The 17,594-nt window shown below is 46.4% G+C and overlaps 1 protein-coding gene across 1 annotated transcript; it reads left to right on the plus strand.

Annotated features, from left to right (window-relative positions):
* Window positions 1-2,380: 2,380 nt before the first annotated feature.
* On the plus strand, window positions 2,381-10,506 carry ADORA2A (adenosine A2a receptor). The gene is made up of 2 exons (XM_035556570.1): window positions 2,381-2,730; window positions 9,546-10,506. The coding sequence occupies exons 1-2, from the start codon at window positions 2,381-2,383 to the stop codon at window positions 10,504-10,506; spliced, it is 1,311 nt and encodes a 436-aa protein (XP_035412463.1).
* The last annotated feature ends 7,088 nt before the right edge of the window (window positions 10,507-17,594 follow it).

The following is a 17,594-nucleotide window of genomic DNA, read 5'->3' on the forward strand; positions in this document are numbered from 1 at the left end:
AAGGTAATATAGAGACTTGTTTTTTTGTTGTTGTTCTTTAGAAAAGATTAAGTGGTGGATGATCATTATCTCCCTCTTAATAGCTATATCACAAACTAATCTGTTCTGTTCATTTCTTCCACACAAACCAAACAAAACACATACAAAAGATTGTTGAAGGTGGAGAGAAGCTAGGTTTTTGAAATGCATCCCACTGCAAACCACCAAGAGCCATTCACTTTCCTTTCAAATGCAGCATTAGCAATAGAGCTCTAAATCAATGAAAGGTCTAAAATTAGATTATATTCCTGAGATCAGATGTGAATCACAAGCTAATCATATTTTCATTTATTATCGCTGTCTTTACCCTTTTATTTTGTCCTGAGAAATTAGGTTTCTGAATTCAAAACAGTGAACTGTGAAGGCATGAAACTCTGCTGGGTTAGACCACAGCAGGTCACCTGCGGATGAGGTATCAAAAAGCTCTCGGTTTGGAGGCGCATGTTGCTTCTGAAACTGAGTTAGTCATTTTTCAGTTAGTGCTATGTCTCTCTCTCCCAACTCTGATGTTTCAAGTTGCTGTTCTCTTAAATTAGTGAGAAAATATTTCTACTAAAGTCTGCTAAACGAGGTTTAAAACCTGCTCTGGAATGACAGGATAAGACAGCAAACAATTCTCTTGACTGTGTAACGAAGCTTAGGGCACTGTATTCTCTTGCTATATTTTTACCTGAAACTGGGGTGAAACGCACCCATGTCTGAAAGCAGAGATGCGAGGTGACCCACAAGATCAGTGTGCAGATGAGGCACATGCACTTGTAGACGATGTGTATCTGTTCTTGTGAAATGGCAGCTGTAGGGATTGGATTTCCCTGCAGACAGCACCACGTTTAGTCCAGGTTTGTTTGTATGATGCAGGAACGTGAACGTGTACTCCAGGAGATGCTGGTGGCATTGTGCCTGTGTGTGTGTTTCTGGTAGGGGTACGTCTTGGGTGTGTTTCTGGCTGGTTGTAGTCGAAGAATCAAGCTGACCTTATCTATAAAGTGTATCAGAATGTGTGGATGCAAAAAAAACCACTGTGTATAATGCAGGCATAGCAAATAAAATGGTTTGCCTGTAGGGTAAGTATTTATGTGAGCAAAAAGGTGGTGTTGCAGGAGAGGAACCTAAAGAGACCATTGTAGAGGGTGTCCGTTCTCAGCGGGAGAGTACTGATAAGCACTCTCTGGGGTGCCTTGAACTATTTATTTTCCCTGCTGCTGATTGCGTTTCACTATCTGTGGACTCGGAGGAAAAAGCAGGTACGAGAACAGAGTGAACACATGCCAGCAGTGTCGTCATCTTGTGAATGAACGAATGTTCGTGTCATCGCAGAGCAGCATATTTGTGCAGCACGCCTTTGTGGCAATGTACATGAGGGTGGGCAGCACGTGATGGCCCGCGTCCTGGGTTTGGGACCGGAGGGAGACAGGTGTATGTAAAAAGGCTCCTCCACCTTTCCTCCGTGCAGCCACGGCGCTTGCCAGGGCATAATTAATGGGGCTCTCATGTTTCAGGGCAGACTAGTGAGCAGCTGCTGAAGTGCCAGCTCAGTTGGTAGCCTCAAAAACAAAACATCCCTTGTTTCTCATCACCACTGTGAAATACTGCCTTCCTGAACCTTGGGCCTGGCCCTGCAGCTTTCAGGATAGACAAAATGTGAGACTTTTGTCAATGATGTATTCTTCTAGGTCTGTTTAATATCCGTTATCAATTTAATGTGCCACTTTAATGAGATTTTGCTTTTTCCATCTCCGCCGTGGAGCTGATTACTTAGCGTATGTGGTTTTTGTTTGTTTATTGTTATTATTATTTTTTAAAGGAAACTACAGAAGAAGTCGAATGTTTGCTTCAGCTGAAGAGAACGTTTCCCAAGTCCTGGGCAGAAGAAGGGAAGAGAGAACCAGAGGATGTTGCTGGTAGGTGGGTATGACAGGAAGCCATGACTAGCAGCGTGATTGTCAACAGGAAGCAAAAACTCCCAGCCGATGTGACGCTGCCATCCAGCACACTTGCTGTGTCGTGTTGCCTGCCAGACTTTGTGGCCTGGGAAGCAGTGTTTGTCTACATGAGGTATTCTCCTGTACATTCATCTGCTGGAGTTTGAATTACTCTACATCTGGTTAATCTACTTGGCTGGAGTTGGCAGGCCCTGTTTTCTTCTCTTTACACCTGCTCCTGCCAAGATCTTCAGCAGCCATGTGGAGAAAGGTGTGAGGGTGAGCCACCCTCGCTGGCTGGCAGCTGAGTGCTCCTCAGACCCTGGACAGCTTTGAGGTGTCTTGGCTGTTCAGTGCTCTGCAGATATGAACGCTGAGCTTTTCTGGCACGTTCTTACTTTGGCCTGGTCACTCTCACCATGCTAGTACATGGGAAAGAAGACTTCCTCTCAGACATAGCTTACATCATCCTGGAACTGGTCATTGCGGTGCTGGCCATCCTGGGCAACATCCTGGTCTGCTGGGCAGTCTATTTGAATAGCAACCTGCAGAACGTCACCAACTACTTCGTGGTGTCCCTGGCTGCTGCTGACATTGCGGTGGGAGTGCTGGCAATCCCCTTTGCCATCACCATCAGCACTGGCTTCTGTGCCTTCTTCTATGGCTGCCTCTTCATTGCCTGCTTCGTCCTGGTCTTGACTCAGAGCTCCATCTTCAGCCTCCTCGCTATCGCCATCGACAGAATCATTGCGATCCGCATACCCCTCAGGTAAGCACGGGACGGGCTGGGAGGCAGAGGGGGCATTGTGGTGAGGAACAAGCATCAGTAAAAGCAGCAGATCTGGAGGTGGGCTGAGGAGGGGAAAGTTAAATGAGCAGCATTGTTTTTTCCCTTGTAATTTGGTGGGCGGGGGGCAAAACCCATGTTTCTAGGGGCCTACCTTGGTTGCTGGATTTTCTGGTTGTTTCTTTTTCCTGCTGTTCTCTGATCTCACATAGCCTGTGTCCATGGCTTTGCAACGGCGCTGCCTAGGAGCTGCTGTTCCATATTTAGACAGGATCGTGCTATAACCTCAATAACCTGTGCTCTGAGCCAGGGCCAGCAGCACCGGAAGGATCGCAGTGGGAAAGTGGAGCTAGAACAATACGTGGTGAGGACAGAAAGGGGATTGAGGTCAGCTTGTCTTCTTCCTACTGGGGAGAACAGGGGACTGCCTGCAGCTGGTGGAGCAGGCTTGTAGGAGGGTATGGATGGGGATTTTCCCTTTGGGTCCATTAAATGTGAAGGGAGGAGAGGCAGCATGCCATGAGGAAGCTAGGAAGACTTGGACTAACTCCAGCTGCATCTGCAAGCAAAGTGTGTGTTAGGCCTAGGCAGGAGCTTGTCCCCACTCCAGCCCTGAAGGTGGTTATTCTGTGCTCTCCACCCTGTAGTTTAAAGGAAGAGAAGGACATTTAAACACTAGAGCTTGAAAGCTGAATAAGACTGGCTGCTACTTGGAGTGCAACCAGGGAGGCTGATGTGGGACAAGGGGAAGTTTTGCTGCATGCACAGGGGCAGCTACTCAGTTCCATCTCCCAGAAGCACTTTGTGATGGGGTACGTCTGCCTGTGGGTGCAGAGCAGCACTACGTGTTGTGGGTTGGGTTTGAAGGCTTTGTGACAGCGCTTGCAAGTTGTTCAACAAGCTTGAAAGATGCAGAGAGAGCCCCAGGAGAGGCCAGCGCTGGCAGAGTGTACAGGAGTCTCCTTCCTTCCTCTCTCATCCTTAGGAGGATGCAGCGTGCTCTCACAAATAGAGAGACTTGCTTCCTATCCTGCTGAAAAAGAAATGTAGCTGCAAAAACAGAACAAATTTCTGATTATTATGCTCTCAAGTTTGAGGTTTTGGATATCCTTGCTCTTGTCAAGTTTAAATCACGTGTGTCAAGCTGTCCAGTCTGGTTTCGTCTCCTGTGAATATTTTGGTCATCCAGCACTTATGTTGATGAACACAGACCTCCCATTCAAAAATAGAAAACATTCTTTTCCCCAGGGCTGCGGAGATTACCTTTCCATGTGGACCAGTGCAGCACAGTCTTTCCTGAAGGCTTGTCCCAGCATGCTCGTGCTGCTCTAACGTTACCGTTAATTGTTGGCTTCCAAGCTTACAGTTTTTTAAGTGTTACAGCCTCTGCTTTAGGGCAGTTGTGAGGAATAACAATTCCATTCCATTGCAGAGGAAAGCTCTATCAACATACCTATAAATTGGACTGTCTCCATTTTTTTGTGTTTCTACAGATAGACATTTTCAGTTCATACACCACTGATAAATAGTACAAAGAAGCATGTGTAGAGAAGCCTTTAGTAGCTTGCGTCTGAAATCGTTTTGAAAAGGTCTGATGTCTTTAATTCATCTCTCATAAGTTAACTCTGAAAACTTTTGCTGATGGTTTAAGCATTCGTATTGTTAAGAGGATGACTTGCCAGGAAAAGGATTTTAAAAATCTGGATTTCTGCCCGTTTTTGGTACTATTCTAATTATATTGTCTTTGCAGTTTAATTTCCTGGAATAGACACAGTAGAGTCTTTTAGTAAAATATGACTGCACCAGTGCTGGGCAGTGTACCTGTTTCACTATTTTGTTTTTGAAAAAACAGAACACACCCTTTTCCACCCCAGAAATCATGGAGTTTATTGGATGCAGAAACCGACAGGTAGATCCATGGGTTCCTCCCCCTCTTTGTCCCGTACTGGTTTGTCCTTTTACAGTAGGAACGAATAAGTTGTCAATTCCGTTTTCATCAGAAGAATTTATGGATGAACGAACGCTAGATTTATAGGTTCTGACATGCTGAGAAAGTGAAAGCTGATTAGCTGAAGAGGGAAATGTGGTATGATTCAGACTGCTCACATCCTCTTCTTTTTTTTTTCTTTTTCTAACACCTGATTGTCTCAAAAGTGCGTCAAATGATTGGAAGGAAAATTCTGCCACTAAGGATGCAATGCTTTTGCCCCATCCTTTAATGTCTGGGAATACTTCTCTCTTTACAGAAAAGGTAACAAGAGGCATTCCCAATATTCATTCGATAAATGCTCTTAGAAATAGACAGACTTCCTTTGTGTATTCTAGAGAAACGAAAAAGGGCCAAACCTATTTTTTTCTTCTTTAACTGTTTCATATCTGATTTGTCCTAAGAAAGATAACCACGTCTCAATGGATACCTATTCCCACACAAATAAACTGTAAGTATTAAGGAAACAAGAGTGGGATTTCTGATTCTGCTTAGTGTTGGATACCTCAGTAAATAACTGTTGTTATGTTTGGAATGATTTTTCTGTGGATAAAATGAACCTTTCCCAAAAAATTGCAGAGAGGAAAGGTAAAAATGCATAGCTAAAAATGTAAACATACAAAAAAAACCAAAAACACTATTTAGTGAATGTCTTATGGGTTCTGCCTTTCAAATAATTAAAACATTGTGCAGAATTTGAAAAACTTTCTGAAAGTTCTCAAATGCTTTGCAGAATGCTGCCAGGTTTAATACAAGTGTAGCACTCTGAAAGTGGCAATAAAGTGCTCCCAAGGAAGTGAGTCCGAGCCATTGTTCGGTGTAGGATTAAATACAAAGTGTCTCTCTAACATGGCAGGTACCTGAAAATCTGCAGTCGCTGATATAAAACCCCTGGGTGTTCTGAACAAAACTGGCTGTGAGTCGGAGCTCCAGGATGAAGTCACGGGCTGAGAACAATTGCCACTTTCCAGGCTCTTTGGTGCCAGGAAATGCTGCGAGGGCACTGTGCCCAGCCACGTGCTCTCGTGCATGCACTTGCGGTGCAGATATTCCCGTGGCGAAGGACAGGTAGCTCTGATGCACTGGAAAGAGAGGAGTCGTTCTTCCTGCAGCCAAATGGAAAAGTTTTCTTAGGTTGCTGCTTTTGCTCTGTGTGCTGGCTTCAGGTGCTCACCTGAGGCATAAATCCATGCGCTTGCTGCTTGGTGCCAGCTACAGTAACTTGCTGACGTGGAGAGCTTTTCCTCTGTTGGAAGGTACTTCAGAGATGACTCTGGGATGCTTGTCTGGGAAAGCATTGTTAAGGTGCAGCTCCCTGACACTTGGAGCATTGGGTCAGATTTATCCCATGTACTGGGGACTGAAATTGCAGCCCTGGGTTGGCAGTGGGGTGACAGGTTGCTTTTCTCCCAGGGGCTAAGGGAGCTGGACGTGAAGAATTGCCTTCTCTAAGTCGGGTGGGAAGAATTGGAGAGATGGATAAAAAGCCTCAAAGTCTAGGACTCAGAAGGGACCTTTGTACTGAGAACAATCTGTTTCAGCAGTTCCTTTAATTCTCAGGGGTTGCTTTCTCAAATGGGCCTATCTGAGCATCTGATTCGGTGAATTGGTGACTTAATGTTTCATTGCTGCTTTGAGTGCCACTGGACTTCTGTCTTTCCCTGCTCACCATAAGCCTTTTGACCTTCCACCAAGCATTTCCTACATGTGCTCATATCTTGTCAAGCAGATTTTGGCCAGATCCAGCCTAATATGAAAGAATAATTCACTTCTTCCTTTGAGCAACCATGGACATGGCTTTGAAAGCAGTGTTATTTGTTTGTGGCTTCGAGTGGATCTTACTGCTGCCAAGGTTTTAGTCTGGGAGCTGGTTGTGCTGTGAGCAACAGCACAGTGCCTGCCTGCTGCTGCTGGGAGCCCCGTGTCTGTCTGTGGGACCCCCCCCTAGCCTGTCCCCCCAGTGTAGTCATGCACCAGTATCAGTTACACCTGATAATGGGAGGAAGTTTCTTGACTGAGAGTCGTGGGAAAGAGTTGTTTAGGTGGTGCGTGAGAAGGTCTGGGTTTGGTTTCTTGCTCAAGATTTCCTAGGTGATCTGCGACTGTCAGCATCTCATTTCCAGATACATGTAGTAGGGACAGAATATCCTCCTCCTGTTTGTCCCCTGTGACTGCAGCTGCGTGGGGCACTGGGGGGATGTGCCCAGTGAACAGCGTTCATAATGATTTGTTAAAAACCATGAAGCGCAAGAAGTGCTCGTGCACAGACAGTCCAGTGCTGTCTGGACACATCAGACATGCTACAAAGCCGCTCACCAGTTATGCAGAACACGGGCTATAGGTGTGAGCAGCTCCTTTTGGCAGGCTGCACCCCCTCCATAGGGGTGCCACACTATATGTGAAGCTTCCCGAAAGCCCTGCGCTTACCCTGTGGAGCTGTGCAGCACTGGGAGTACAGACAGCAGCTTTGACCTGGCTGCTGTGAGCCCGGGCAGGCATCTAACCAAGAACACAAACTCCTCAATGCCAGCCTGGGAAGCTCTCTGAGTGAGCAGACAGAAGGCAGCCAGGAAAGTCCGTCCAGCAGTAACACAACCTCAGCCAGGTCAGTCGGCAGTGTCTAGTGCAGGTCCTAGAAATGAAGCTCTCCCAAGTGAAGGGACACTCCTCAGTGGGTTCCTGTCCAGTATAGTGCCACACACTGTCACTAGATGCTGTGAGCTTTCACTCTTAATTCCTGGAGATACTGAGCAAGGCGTTATGGAAATGCACTGATGGGCTGAGAGTTCCTTCTGTCAGCGTGACACACCGCAGCTGGAAAGCAGCAGGCTGCTTGGGTTAAGTGCTGTTCCTAAGCTCTGTAAAGTTTGTTGCATGGGAATCCCCAGAGGGTAAGAGAGAGGGAGAAGCTGGGCGGGGGGGGGGCAGGGGGGGTTGTTTGCCTGGAGCAGTAATGAATGTATTTTTAGTGGAAGGGAAGGGACATCTCTAGTCGTGGGATAACAGCTGCACAATTTCAAAATTCCTCTGACAAGATGTAGCCAATTCCAGGGCTGCATGGTTTTGTGATTTTTATTTTTTTTTTCCAAGCTTCAAGTGCCTTCGGCCAACCTCTTGCTCCCCAAGTGCTCTTTTCAAAGCACAGATGCTGTTTTGCTGTGTTGATTAGCTCTGAATGTAAGCAGCTTCTCTGCTACCATCCATGCTTTGCCCTGAGCCACCCCTAGGCATTGATCAGGACCCACCACTTGCTGGAGAAACCTTCTCGTTTCCCAGGATTGGCTGAATCCCTGCCTGATTTCGGGAAGGTGGATTTAAATGTATTTTGGGTGCTGGGAATTGTGTGGTTGACTCCCTCACCCGCTCCTCCTTTTCCAATTTGGAAATGCAGTTGCGGAAAGGAGACTCAGGCCTGCCAGGTCATGTGTGGAGCCAAGCTGTTCCCAAGGTCCTTCGGCAGGGATTTAAAGTGTGTGTGTGATCTCCGTTCTGTGCTGTGCCCAGAGAAAGCAGCACCTCCCCGCCTTTGTTTTGAACTGGCATTGGGGTAGGAGCATGAACCTGTGGGATTCGCTATTTCATTAAGAGACGGAAAGATTTCTATGGCTTGTTGGAGGGAAAAAATGTTTATTTGCTGAGAGGATTCTGGGGACGGAGGGAGAAGGAGCGCTGGATAAACACTGGGAGCCCGGAGCTGCTGTGGTCTGCCTGCAGACGCATGGGGTCAAACACAGTGTGGGACCCACGCTGGACAATGTGGGAATCCAGCTATCTGCTTTCCATGCTGAGCATTACCAAGTAAAGGAAATTGCATTGAAATGTCAAACTGTTGCCTTGATTTAGGTTTTTAGAGAGAAGAACTGGTGGAGTTGGCTCAAGGCTCACGGTAACCTGTGAGACCTTGGGAACTGGCTGATGTTTGCAACAAACTGAGGGCTCTGGCTGCACTGTCAGGTTCTTACCGTGTTGCTTGCCAGCTCTTTCAGCAGATCTTGGAGGATTTGTTGCTAGGAGCACAGGCTTGAGCCAGGCATGTCAATATCCTCATCACTGAGGTTGCCTTTGGTGCATGCATTGCAGTAGTCAGAGCACTGTCCTTAGCTCGATTTCTCCTTTATGAGGAACTGACATAGCGTCAGCTTTCTGGGCTGCTGAGGGAAACTGCTGGCCTTGTCTCTGTTCTTTAAGGAAGTTTATTGATGACTTCTTGGACTCCTTGAAGGTGCTGTTGTAGGGCAGAGGTGCTGTGCAAGGGAACGCCAGCCTGGCCTCTGCAGTTCACTCACCAACATACTTCCTCAGAGCCCACCTGAACGTGGACGTGGGGCCAGCAGCACCGTGCCTCCAAGTTCTTTGGTGCCGTTTGGCTTGCAGATCAACTGCGAGACAGGCCGAGCAGTTCTCTGCTAGAAGCCTGTTCCCTTGGCACAAAGGAGGAGCTACCTCAGCCTTTGGTGAAGGAGCCAGGGCAATTTTTACCACCAAGAGTCAGAGCAGTGCTGCTAGTTATCCAGGCTGTGAGATCCATGTGCGTAGCCAAGTGGGATGGTGGAGTTGGAGGTACACGGATGAAAACTATATTAATTTCCTTGCTTTTCTGTAGCCTAGTCACTGCCTAAAGGAAAGAGGAGGGAAATAGATGGCATGCAGTGGTCCATGCTGTGCTGGGTGGGTTCTGCACAGTTCAAAGGCCCATCTGAAGAAGCATGTGCCTTTCTTGCTGTCTTCTGGGGCACTGGGCTGTTGTTTGGGTGTCAGGGGCTTGTTGAATGATATTGGTGTAATTCCCATTTTTTCCTCTGCTTTCTAGGTACAATGGCTTGGTGACTGGCTCTCGAGCCAAAGGTATCATTGCCATCTGCTGGGTGTTATCTTTCATCATTGGCTTGACACCAATGCTAGGGTGGCACAAGCGCTCCCAGATTGAAGAGCTGGGTACTAATAAGTCCTCTCCCATCAACTGCAGCAACAGTATGGTGGTGTGCCTATTTGAGGCAGTGGTCACCATGGAGTACATGGTCTACTACAACTTCTTTGCCTGCGTATTGTTGCCCCTCCTCCTCATGTTTGGTATCTACTTGAAAATCTTCATGGCAGCCCGGCGACAGCTCAAGCAGATGGAGAACAAGATGGTACACGGGGAGCGCTCACGCTCCACTTTGCAGAAGGAAGTCCACGCGGCCAAGTCTTTAGCCATCATTGTTGGATTGTTTGCAGTCTGTTGGCTTCCACTACATATTATTAACTGTTTCACCCTTTTTTGCCCTAATTGTGCCCATGCTCCCCTCTGGCTGATGTATCTGGCCATTATCCTGTCTCATGCCAACTCAGTGGTAAATCCTCTAATTTATGCCTACCGGATCAGAGAGTTCCGATACACCTTCCGCAAAATCATCAGCCAGCATATCCTGGGCAGGAAGGAGCAGTTCAAGGCAGGAACAGCCAGCATTAGGACTTCGACCCATGGCGGGGACGGCGAGAACGCCAGCATACGAATCAGTGAGTATGCGTTAGAGGTATACACCAATGGAGAGATTCACAGGGATCCTGAAAAGCAGGACTTGAACAAATGCAAAGCTGTCTTGGAATGGCACCAGAATGGGAATGCTCTGGACATGGAGACAAATGGGCATCTTCCACATTCCTGCAGAAATGGAATTCTCTCAGATGCATGCATGAACAGGCAGCTTCACAGCGAAGAGCTAATCGATGCCCAGGTGTCTTACTCGGATCTAGAAAGCACAGCCTTCACAGCAGCTGATGTTTCCTGATGAGTCCTTCGAAGTCTTCCTGGTAGAATTATTTTATTTTCCATGGGTGGCCTCTGCCATGGCAGAAAGGGAGTCTGGGGGGCGGGGGGAGAGGTGTGTATTCAGATTGCTGTGGAGAAAGAGGTCCTTACCCAGGACTCTTGGGAGGACCCTAAATACTAGACTGGAGAAAAGCCAAGAGACCATCGAAGTGGACTAAGAAAGGAGGGACACGCTACCCATTGCTGACCTGTCATCAAGAGCAGTGCCAAGGTCAAAGATGGCATTCCAAGGTCAGCACTGGGAGACTCTCATGATGCAGAGCATATCATAACGTTATGCTGTACTGTGTGTCTGTGGTTGTACGTCAGTTTTGCTGTCTTTACCAACAGAAATAAAACCATGGCTGGAAGTATTCACTTAATTGCAAGGAGCAACAGGGAGGGGCCTCCAATTATTTGGCCCTGAAAAAATGGAAGGAGGATAGCAACATCTATTGGTCAGGAAGGATGCCAGCAGCTGTTTGGAGGAGGAATTTACCTGAGAGGAACTTTGGATACCTTCAACTATGACATTTTGTCTTTCAGTTTGTGTTTTTAAAGCTTATACTGCAACAGGTTGCTTGGACATTTCTTCTTGTCTTGTTTAGATTCCATTATGTTAAGTTATAAAGATGGGCAAGAACTCATATTCATTCCCTGAGCGCTCAGTGTTCCAGATGCACAAGACAAATATAACCTCATAGCTCTCCACTCTGTCAAACAAATAATGAAAACAGAGACCGTAACATGGAGTTCCCTTAGCAAAAGGGCTGTTAGCAGGATGTGGTGCTCGACCTTGCAGTGGGCTGTGTTACCAGGGCTGGTCGTGCCCCCAGGTGGTGTGGGGAGCTATCAGGAGGGAGGTGTCCGCAGGCCGGTGGGCACTGTCTGGCTACTGCTTTTTCCCTCTGTGTCTATGCTTGTCCTGGGATCCCAGAATGCAAATTATCTCCGTGGTCCTAAGTTTTCATCCTCACTCAAAATGCTGTGGGATGGGATTTGTTTTTTTGTTTTTTTTTTTTTTGAGGGTAGGGGGTGGAAGGGGTAGGGGGGAGGAAGGCAACGTGGGACGGGACATACCTATTACTTACTTCTGGAATCCCCATGAGCTCTATTTGAACACCTTTTCTCCTGTGATTTCAGTTGTTTCCTGATGTGCTTTACTGTGAAGCCTGATGTGCAGAGGCCAGCAGATCTGGGTCTGTCTGATTAGAAGATGCTCCTACTCTGAGGAGCTGGCAGCAATCAGTAGTAGTGGAAATCTGCTTAGAAACTACAGTAGTCTGTGTAAGAGAGAGGCAAATCTTCTGCAGCAAAGGTATGCACTGATATGCTTTGTTGTAGAGCAGTTTCACAGCGGTTTGGTAACTTCCTGTATCACTTGTTAACTCTATCAGTATCACTTGTGGTAGCTCAAGGATGGCAGAGTGCCATGCTAGCTTGTATTCTACCTAAATCTTGTCCAGTCTTTGTTTCAAGGACAAATATTCCATGCCCAATGCCACTAGCCTTCTGGGGAGACAGGCAAGTCCTACTAGACATGGTCCTACAAGAAGGCTAGAAGTCTGGTAATTCCAGGGATCTGGACTTTTTCCATAGCTGAAAACATCAGAGTTATCAGCCCACAGCCCTGGGTTCTCCTCATGTCCCTCCACTAATGTTTCAGAACCCAAATAATCTCATTTTCAGGAAGGAAAGGGGAACTGAATTTTGATATTTGGGGAAGGGCACATTAGGTTTGTGTGTTCTCATTTCATGTTTATTTTAAATATTGTGAAGTATTAGAATGAAAGTCAGTTTTATTTGAAGAAGCTTTTCTTTTTTACCAGTCTGTCTTCATGAAGGTGGGGAGTGGTTTAGAATGTTGAATGTGCTCAAGTATGTAACTGCTCTAGGCTAGCACAAAGCTTACTGTGAGATGGATAAGAAGATGTGGTTGCCACCCCCATCCTTAGCAGGAAGACAGGCAAGTATGAAGAACAATAGACTCCACAGTTCAGCTGAATCGCTGCTTTCTTGGCACGGCTTTTCCACGTAGTCTTAACGTCAGAGGAGTGGATTATCACTCCAGCACCGCTAACAAACACTAAGCTTTTTCTCTGTGACTGACATTGCAGGTAGTTCCTTTGTAGGGTGTTTTGGAGTCTTGTTACTCTCGGTCTTGATAGAATATTTCTGTAGGTTGTGTGCGGGATGACTCCTCTGGCCTCCTGAAACAGCAGCAGAGGAATTCAGTCAGAAAAGTGGGGGTCTGAACTCTTTGGGCCTCAGCTGGGAGCTGAAATGTTTCTAAGAATAACACAAGATTACATCCGGTATTCATGTCAATAACAATTAGGTCCACAAAGAAGCAGAGCAGGGAAGGAAGTGTGGGAAAATACCGGCATTGCTCATGTGCTGGAACACACGCGAGTGCAGAAGTGTCTCCTGTTGAGCTTTAGTTGCCATTGTAAAGGGATATTTTATGCCATGTTGCATCAGACTTTCAACAGCTGATGTAGGTTGGTTGCTTTCTATTGTTTCCTGGGCTTCTTCGCACTCAATTATGGGAGTTGCTTGCTTGCTTGCCACAAGAATCAAATTGATCTATGTTGATGTGAGACACTTAAGATTGTCTCTCTGGAAAACTTTCCTGCCCAACCGGATCGCCATGCTCACTTACTTTGCGTTTCCAGATGTCTTGAAATCAGTTTCTGTCTCACTGATTGGTGTGCCCCCCAAGTGTGTCCAGTCCCTTTCAATAGTAGTGATCTAGATGTGAAATGAAAAGGGTATGTGAAGGGGCCAGGAGATGTGTGTAGGAGGAAGTGCAGTGGGTGTAAGGAGGCAGCATGTTTTATATAGAATTGGAAGTCTAGTCACAGGAAGGAAGAATGGCCAATTGCGCCACGTGCTGTGTGCCTTCTGGCAAACATATGTCTGAGATGGACCTTCAGAAGATGTTTCCAAAGCAGTTGTTGGAGGGGGAGCATGAACCTTTTGAACAGAATTTTGGAATTCTTATTTGTTTCCTAGGGATCATGATTTCAAGGCTTCCATTCTTTTTTTAAAAAAAGTTTTAAAGTCCTATGAATGAAGTCTGCTCTTTTCTCCTTCTGCCAGTGCCCTCCAGTCTTAAGAAAAGTACCTCTGCCAAACCACACAGGGCAAGGATCATTTTAAAAAGTTAAATAATTTTTTCCTAACCTCCCACTCATATCCCCATTTTCTTCCTAGCTGAAGATGTAGCTAATGAAATAACTGTTCTCGATAAGCAAAGATGGTAACAAGACGAAAGGAAGAATGAGGTGACCATCAGGAGAGGCTAGAGAAGATCTCTTTGGGAATCCAAGGTGCAGTGGGTCCAAAAAGGAAGAGCTGGGGTAAGAAGAGGCTAATTTAATTGAATTGGAACATGTTACTAAAAATGGCTCACAACCCATAGAGAGACGTGGTTCCTCATTTGGTGTGAGGGCATTCCATGAATTTCAGCATTCCCTTGAGACTCTTAGGCTCCAGGGTTTATTTGCTTTATAGGGTTTTGGAGAAAGTAAAATTCTGATCAGTTGCCAGGAGTAATTTTATCAAGAGTTCTTCTTAGGTCTGTCTTCTCTATGGGGAACTGCTTTTTGTGTGTGCAAATGCACTTACAGCTTTGTCCTGCAGTTTCCTCTTGGATCAGCAGTATCTCAAAGCTCTGTGCAAGCTTGGACTGCAGCTCTTGAACAGAGCTGAGCGGGAGGAGAAAGAGGCTGATGCTTGTTTGACAGAGGGCACTAGCAAAAGGTCATAGTAGGACAGTTGGGGTTGCTGTAGACAGAAAGGAGTTGCCACTGGACCCAACTGGTGTTTGTGAGCTTATTGTGCAGATGAGCTTTGGAGTTACATGGAGTAGCCTGAATCTTTGATCATTCTTTGAAAAGAAGCTCCAGAGGATGCTGGAGGATGTAGGAAAGTCTCTTAAGGTGTGAGAGCAGACTGGAGTGTTAGGGTTAGATGGGAAATATTGGTGGGGAAAGAGGATTTGTAGGGTATGTGTTTGGGAGGATTTCGGGGGAGTGGGAATGTGCTGGGAGGAGCTGGGGATTGCACAGATGGTCTCAGGGGAGTGGGGCTGGCATGAGCCCAGGGCATGACTTGCTGAGGAACGACTCTGGAAGGGATGTGTGGTCTCATGGCTCCTCGGGGTCACGGCAGAGAGGCAGCCTTGCCCCGATATCTGCAGAGGGTTGACTTTCTCTGGTCTATATATGACTGAGGTAGAGAGATTTTTCCTGGATTATCTCATTTTCAGATGCATTGTCTCATTTCATGAGTGCGTTCGGGTGTAACAAAAGCCCTTCTGCTTTCATGAACATGAGCAGTAACACCCCCCTCTCCCCCTCATCAGTTCAGCTGTGTTTGTGGGAAGGACAAGCATGCTGTAATTGCTGTGATGCATTAAATCTGCATGATACTCTCTAGTGGTGTTTGGTAGGTTCTCTCTAGTGGTGTTTGGTAGGTTTAGCTGCCTAACAGTCAGTTCTCTCCTGATCTGTTCTGGGCATCAGACTGCTCTGAGAAAGACCAAGGAGCTTTGTCTTTCTAGCCCTGAGCTTTTGGCCTTCTTTGCAGTAAAGCACATCAAGAGTAACTAAAATCACACCAGTTCCTTGTTTGCATGAGAGGTGACTGAACCTAACAGATTGAGAATCCCCAAAAGGGGACAGTGTTCTGTGTAACTCCCTGTCTTATTCGTCTGCTGGGACTCTTAACACAAGCATGCGTTGAATTCAAGACTGGAACCTGTTGATCTGAGAACATCCTTTGCTTCCCTCGTTCTGTCCCAGGAGCTGGTATTCCTGCCCCCGTCCTGTGGAGCAGTTGTCTCTGTGGTCTGTGAGTCAAAACACTATGAACACCCTGCTGCACACGCTGTCACTAGGAAACACTCTTTTAATTTAAATGTTTTATGAATATAGTTGTTGTTTTCCCTCGGTTTGTCAGTTACCAGTGGGAGGGGAGGGAAAGGGGTGGGAGAATCTGTGCATGCATATGTATTTAAAGTGCGTTGACCAAAGTTGTTTTTTTTATTTGTTTATTTTGAATCTGTGAAATTTTCATATCTGTGAAGTCATCAGACTGCTGGGCAGTGAGGAGCCACTGGTGCTGCTGAGTCTGTCTTGGTTACATTTCTTAATAAGCATTAAAATAATAAAATATATTTGTAAAAGAGAGTGTGAGTGTCTTTGTCCAAGGAAGATTCTGCTGGCTGACCCTGTTTTGTAAATATTTTTTTATTATTTTATTAGCTTTTTTCCATAGATCTATCCCTGGCACTACCTGTTCTTTTGCCGAAGATGTTAACATCGACTCAGGTAACTGGAAGCCCTGCAACATCCCTGACATCCTGGGATCTGTCATCTTGGCCATAAAAGTTTACAGCTGCGTACTGAACACAAGGTAGAGCACTGTGTTTGCCCTGAACACTGCAGCAGCAGAAACAATAGCGTTACATAGTGGGACCTGGAGGAGATACCTGGAGCACAACACCGCCTTGCCAGCTGTGACTGGAACTTCTCATCCCTTTGGCTCTCCTTCCACACATCAGACATCACTGTAACACCACAGCTACTTCAGCCCTCTGTCCTGTCTGCCAATGCTGCTCAGACTGAGCTAGCCCCAGCCTGATAGCCAGATTAGTCTGGAAATGGAGGCAGTGAATTTAAATGCTACTGTGGTGCCTCTCAGGCCAATGTTGACAAGAAGCAGCAGGAACAATTTCCAGCTTTTCACAGCTGTCAGCTACTAAATGTGTGTGGGGAGGTTAGTGAAGGTCTGTGTGATCCACTGTGTGATCCAGGAGCATTTGGAATTGGGAAGCATTGAAATGAAAGTTCACCAGATAACCATCAGCTACTGGTCATTCCCTCTTTCAGTTCCCTTTGCAGCTGGGCTGGAGGCCCTGGTTTGTGGAGAGGTGCTGGCACCCTGGTGCTCTGCAGCCAGCTGTGCCTGAGCTGTTCAACCAACTGTGTAATTGAAAAGCTTTTTGATTTTTTCCCTTCTTTCACAAACACTGTGCGTTTTGTTCTGCAGCATCAAACACCAGGAGCTGGGAGGAACAATGGGTGTCTGCAGGAGCTGTGGGGGAACAATGGCCATACCTGGCCCAGGGAAGAAAGCGAGCACTTGGAAGAACAGAGAGAGCTCCCAGTTTAACTACACAATTGGCTTCATCTGGAAATCTAAGTTCAGAGATCTACACCTTGGCTTGGTCACCCAGAGAAACTAGACTTTTCAGGGCCTTTGCTATAGTCTGAGCTGAGGGACAATACAACTCAATAGTGAAATATTTACTGCAGTACTGGGGAATTGATGATGCTTCTGAATGTTGAAGTAGGATGGAATAGTGGAGGATGGTGATTTTCCTGCAAATGGGTGGATAATCTTTTTTGGCTAAAAGGCTTTTTTCAGCATTTAAAGCAGCAGGATCTTCCTTTTCACTTCTGCCCCCAAACAGGAAGCCTTTGCTGCTAAGAATAGTGCATACAAGTGCCTGCTGTGCTTGTAGTCATGTATTTCAAGGAGAAATGTTGATGAGTTAAAAGTTCTGAGGATCTTTTCTGTGGCCCTGTGGACCTCACAATTAATGTTCATAGGAAAGATTCCCAATGTCTTGCATTTGACTAAAGTGACTGAGTGAGATTCCCCATGTATTCATTCAGGTCAGGGAGAGAGACTTCTGCCAGCTTGGATACGGGAGGAATCCCCCTCTGATCCCCGAAGTTAGATTAAGCGACTCACTGCAGGTTGGAGTCTCGCTGAATAGTAAGTGGAGCTGTGTTCTTCCTAACTCCCTGTCCCCTCTTCAGTGCCATTCTAAGAAAAAATGGGATGCTGCTTGAATAACGGAGAGGTTTCCTCAGATATGACCCAGGGGATGGAACTGTTAGGTTTGGGGCTGGAAGGTGCACCGCTCTTGTAAGCAGCATCATTGCTCTGCTGTGAGGCTGCAGCAGTCATCAGTGAGATTCTGCTGGGTGACAGTAAAATACTACCCACATCTCAGAAAACCAGAAATTTGTTTTGAAAAGTGGCATCGTTGCA

This window comes from Cygnus atratus, chromosome 17 (assembly GCF_013377495.2).
Source record: "Cygnus atratus isolate AKBS03 ecotype Queensland, Australia chromosome 17, CAtr_DNAZoo_HiC_assembly, whole genome shotgun sequence".
Lineage (NCBI taxonomy): Eukaryota > Metazoa > Chordata > Aves > Anseriformes > Anatidae > Cygnus > Cygnus atratus.

What these genes read in the sequence shown, in the direction of transcription:
- ADORA2A (XM_035556570.1), top strand. Translation starts at nt 2,381, where the DNA reads ATGCTAGTACATGGGAAAGAAGACTTCCTCTCAGACATAGCTTACATC. An exon ending in GCGATCCGCATACCCCTCAG is followed by an intron (nt 2,731 to 9,545) that starts GTAAGCACGGGA and finishes TCTGCTTTCTAG; the next exon opens with GTACAATGGCTTGGTGACTG.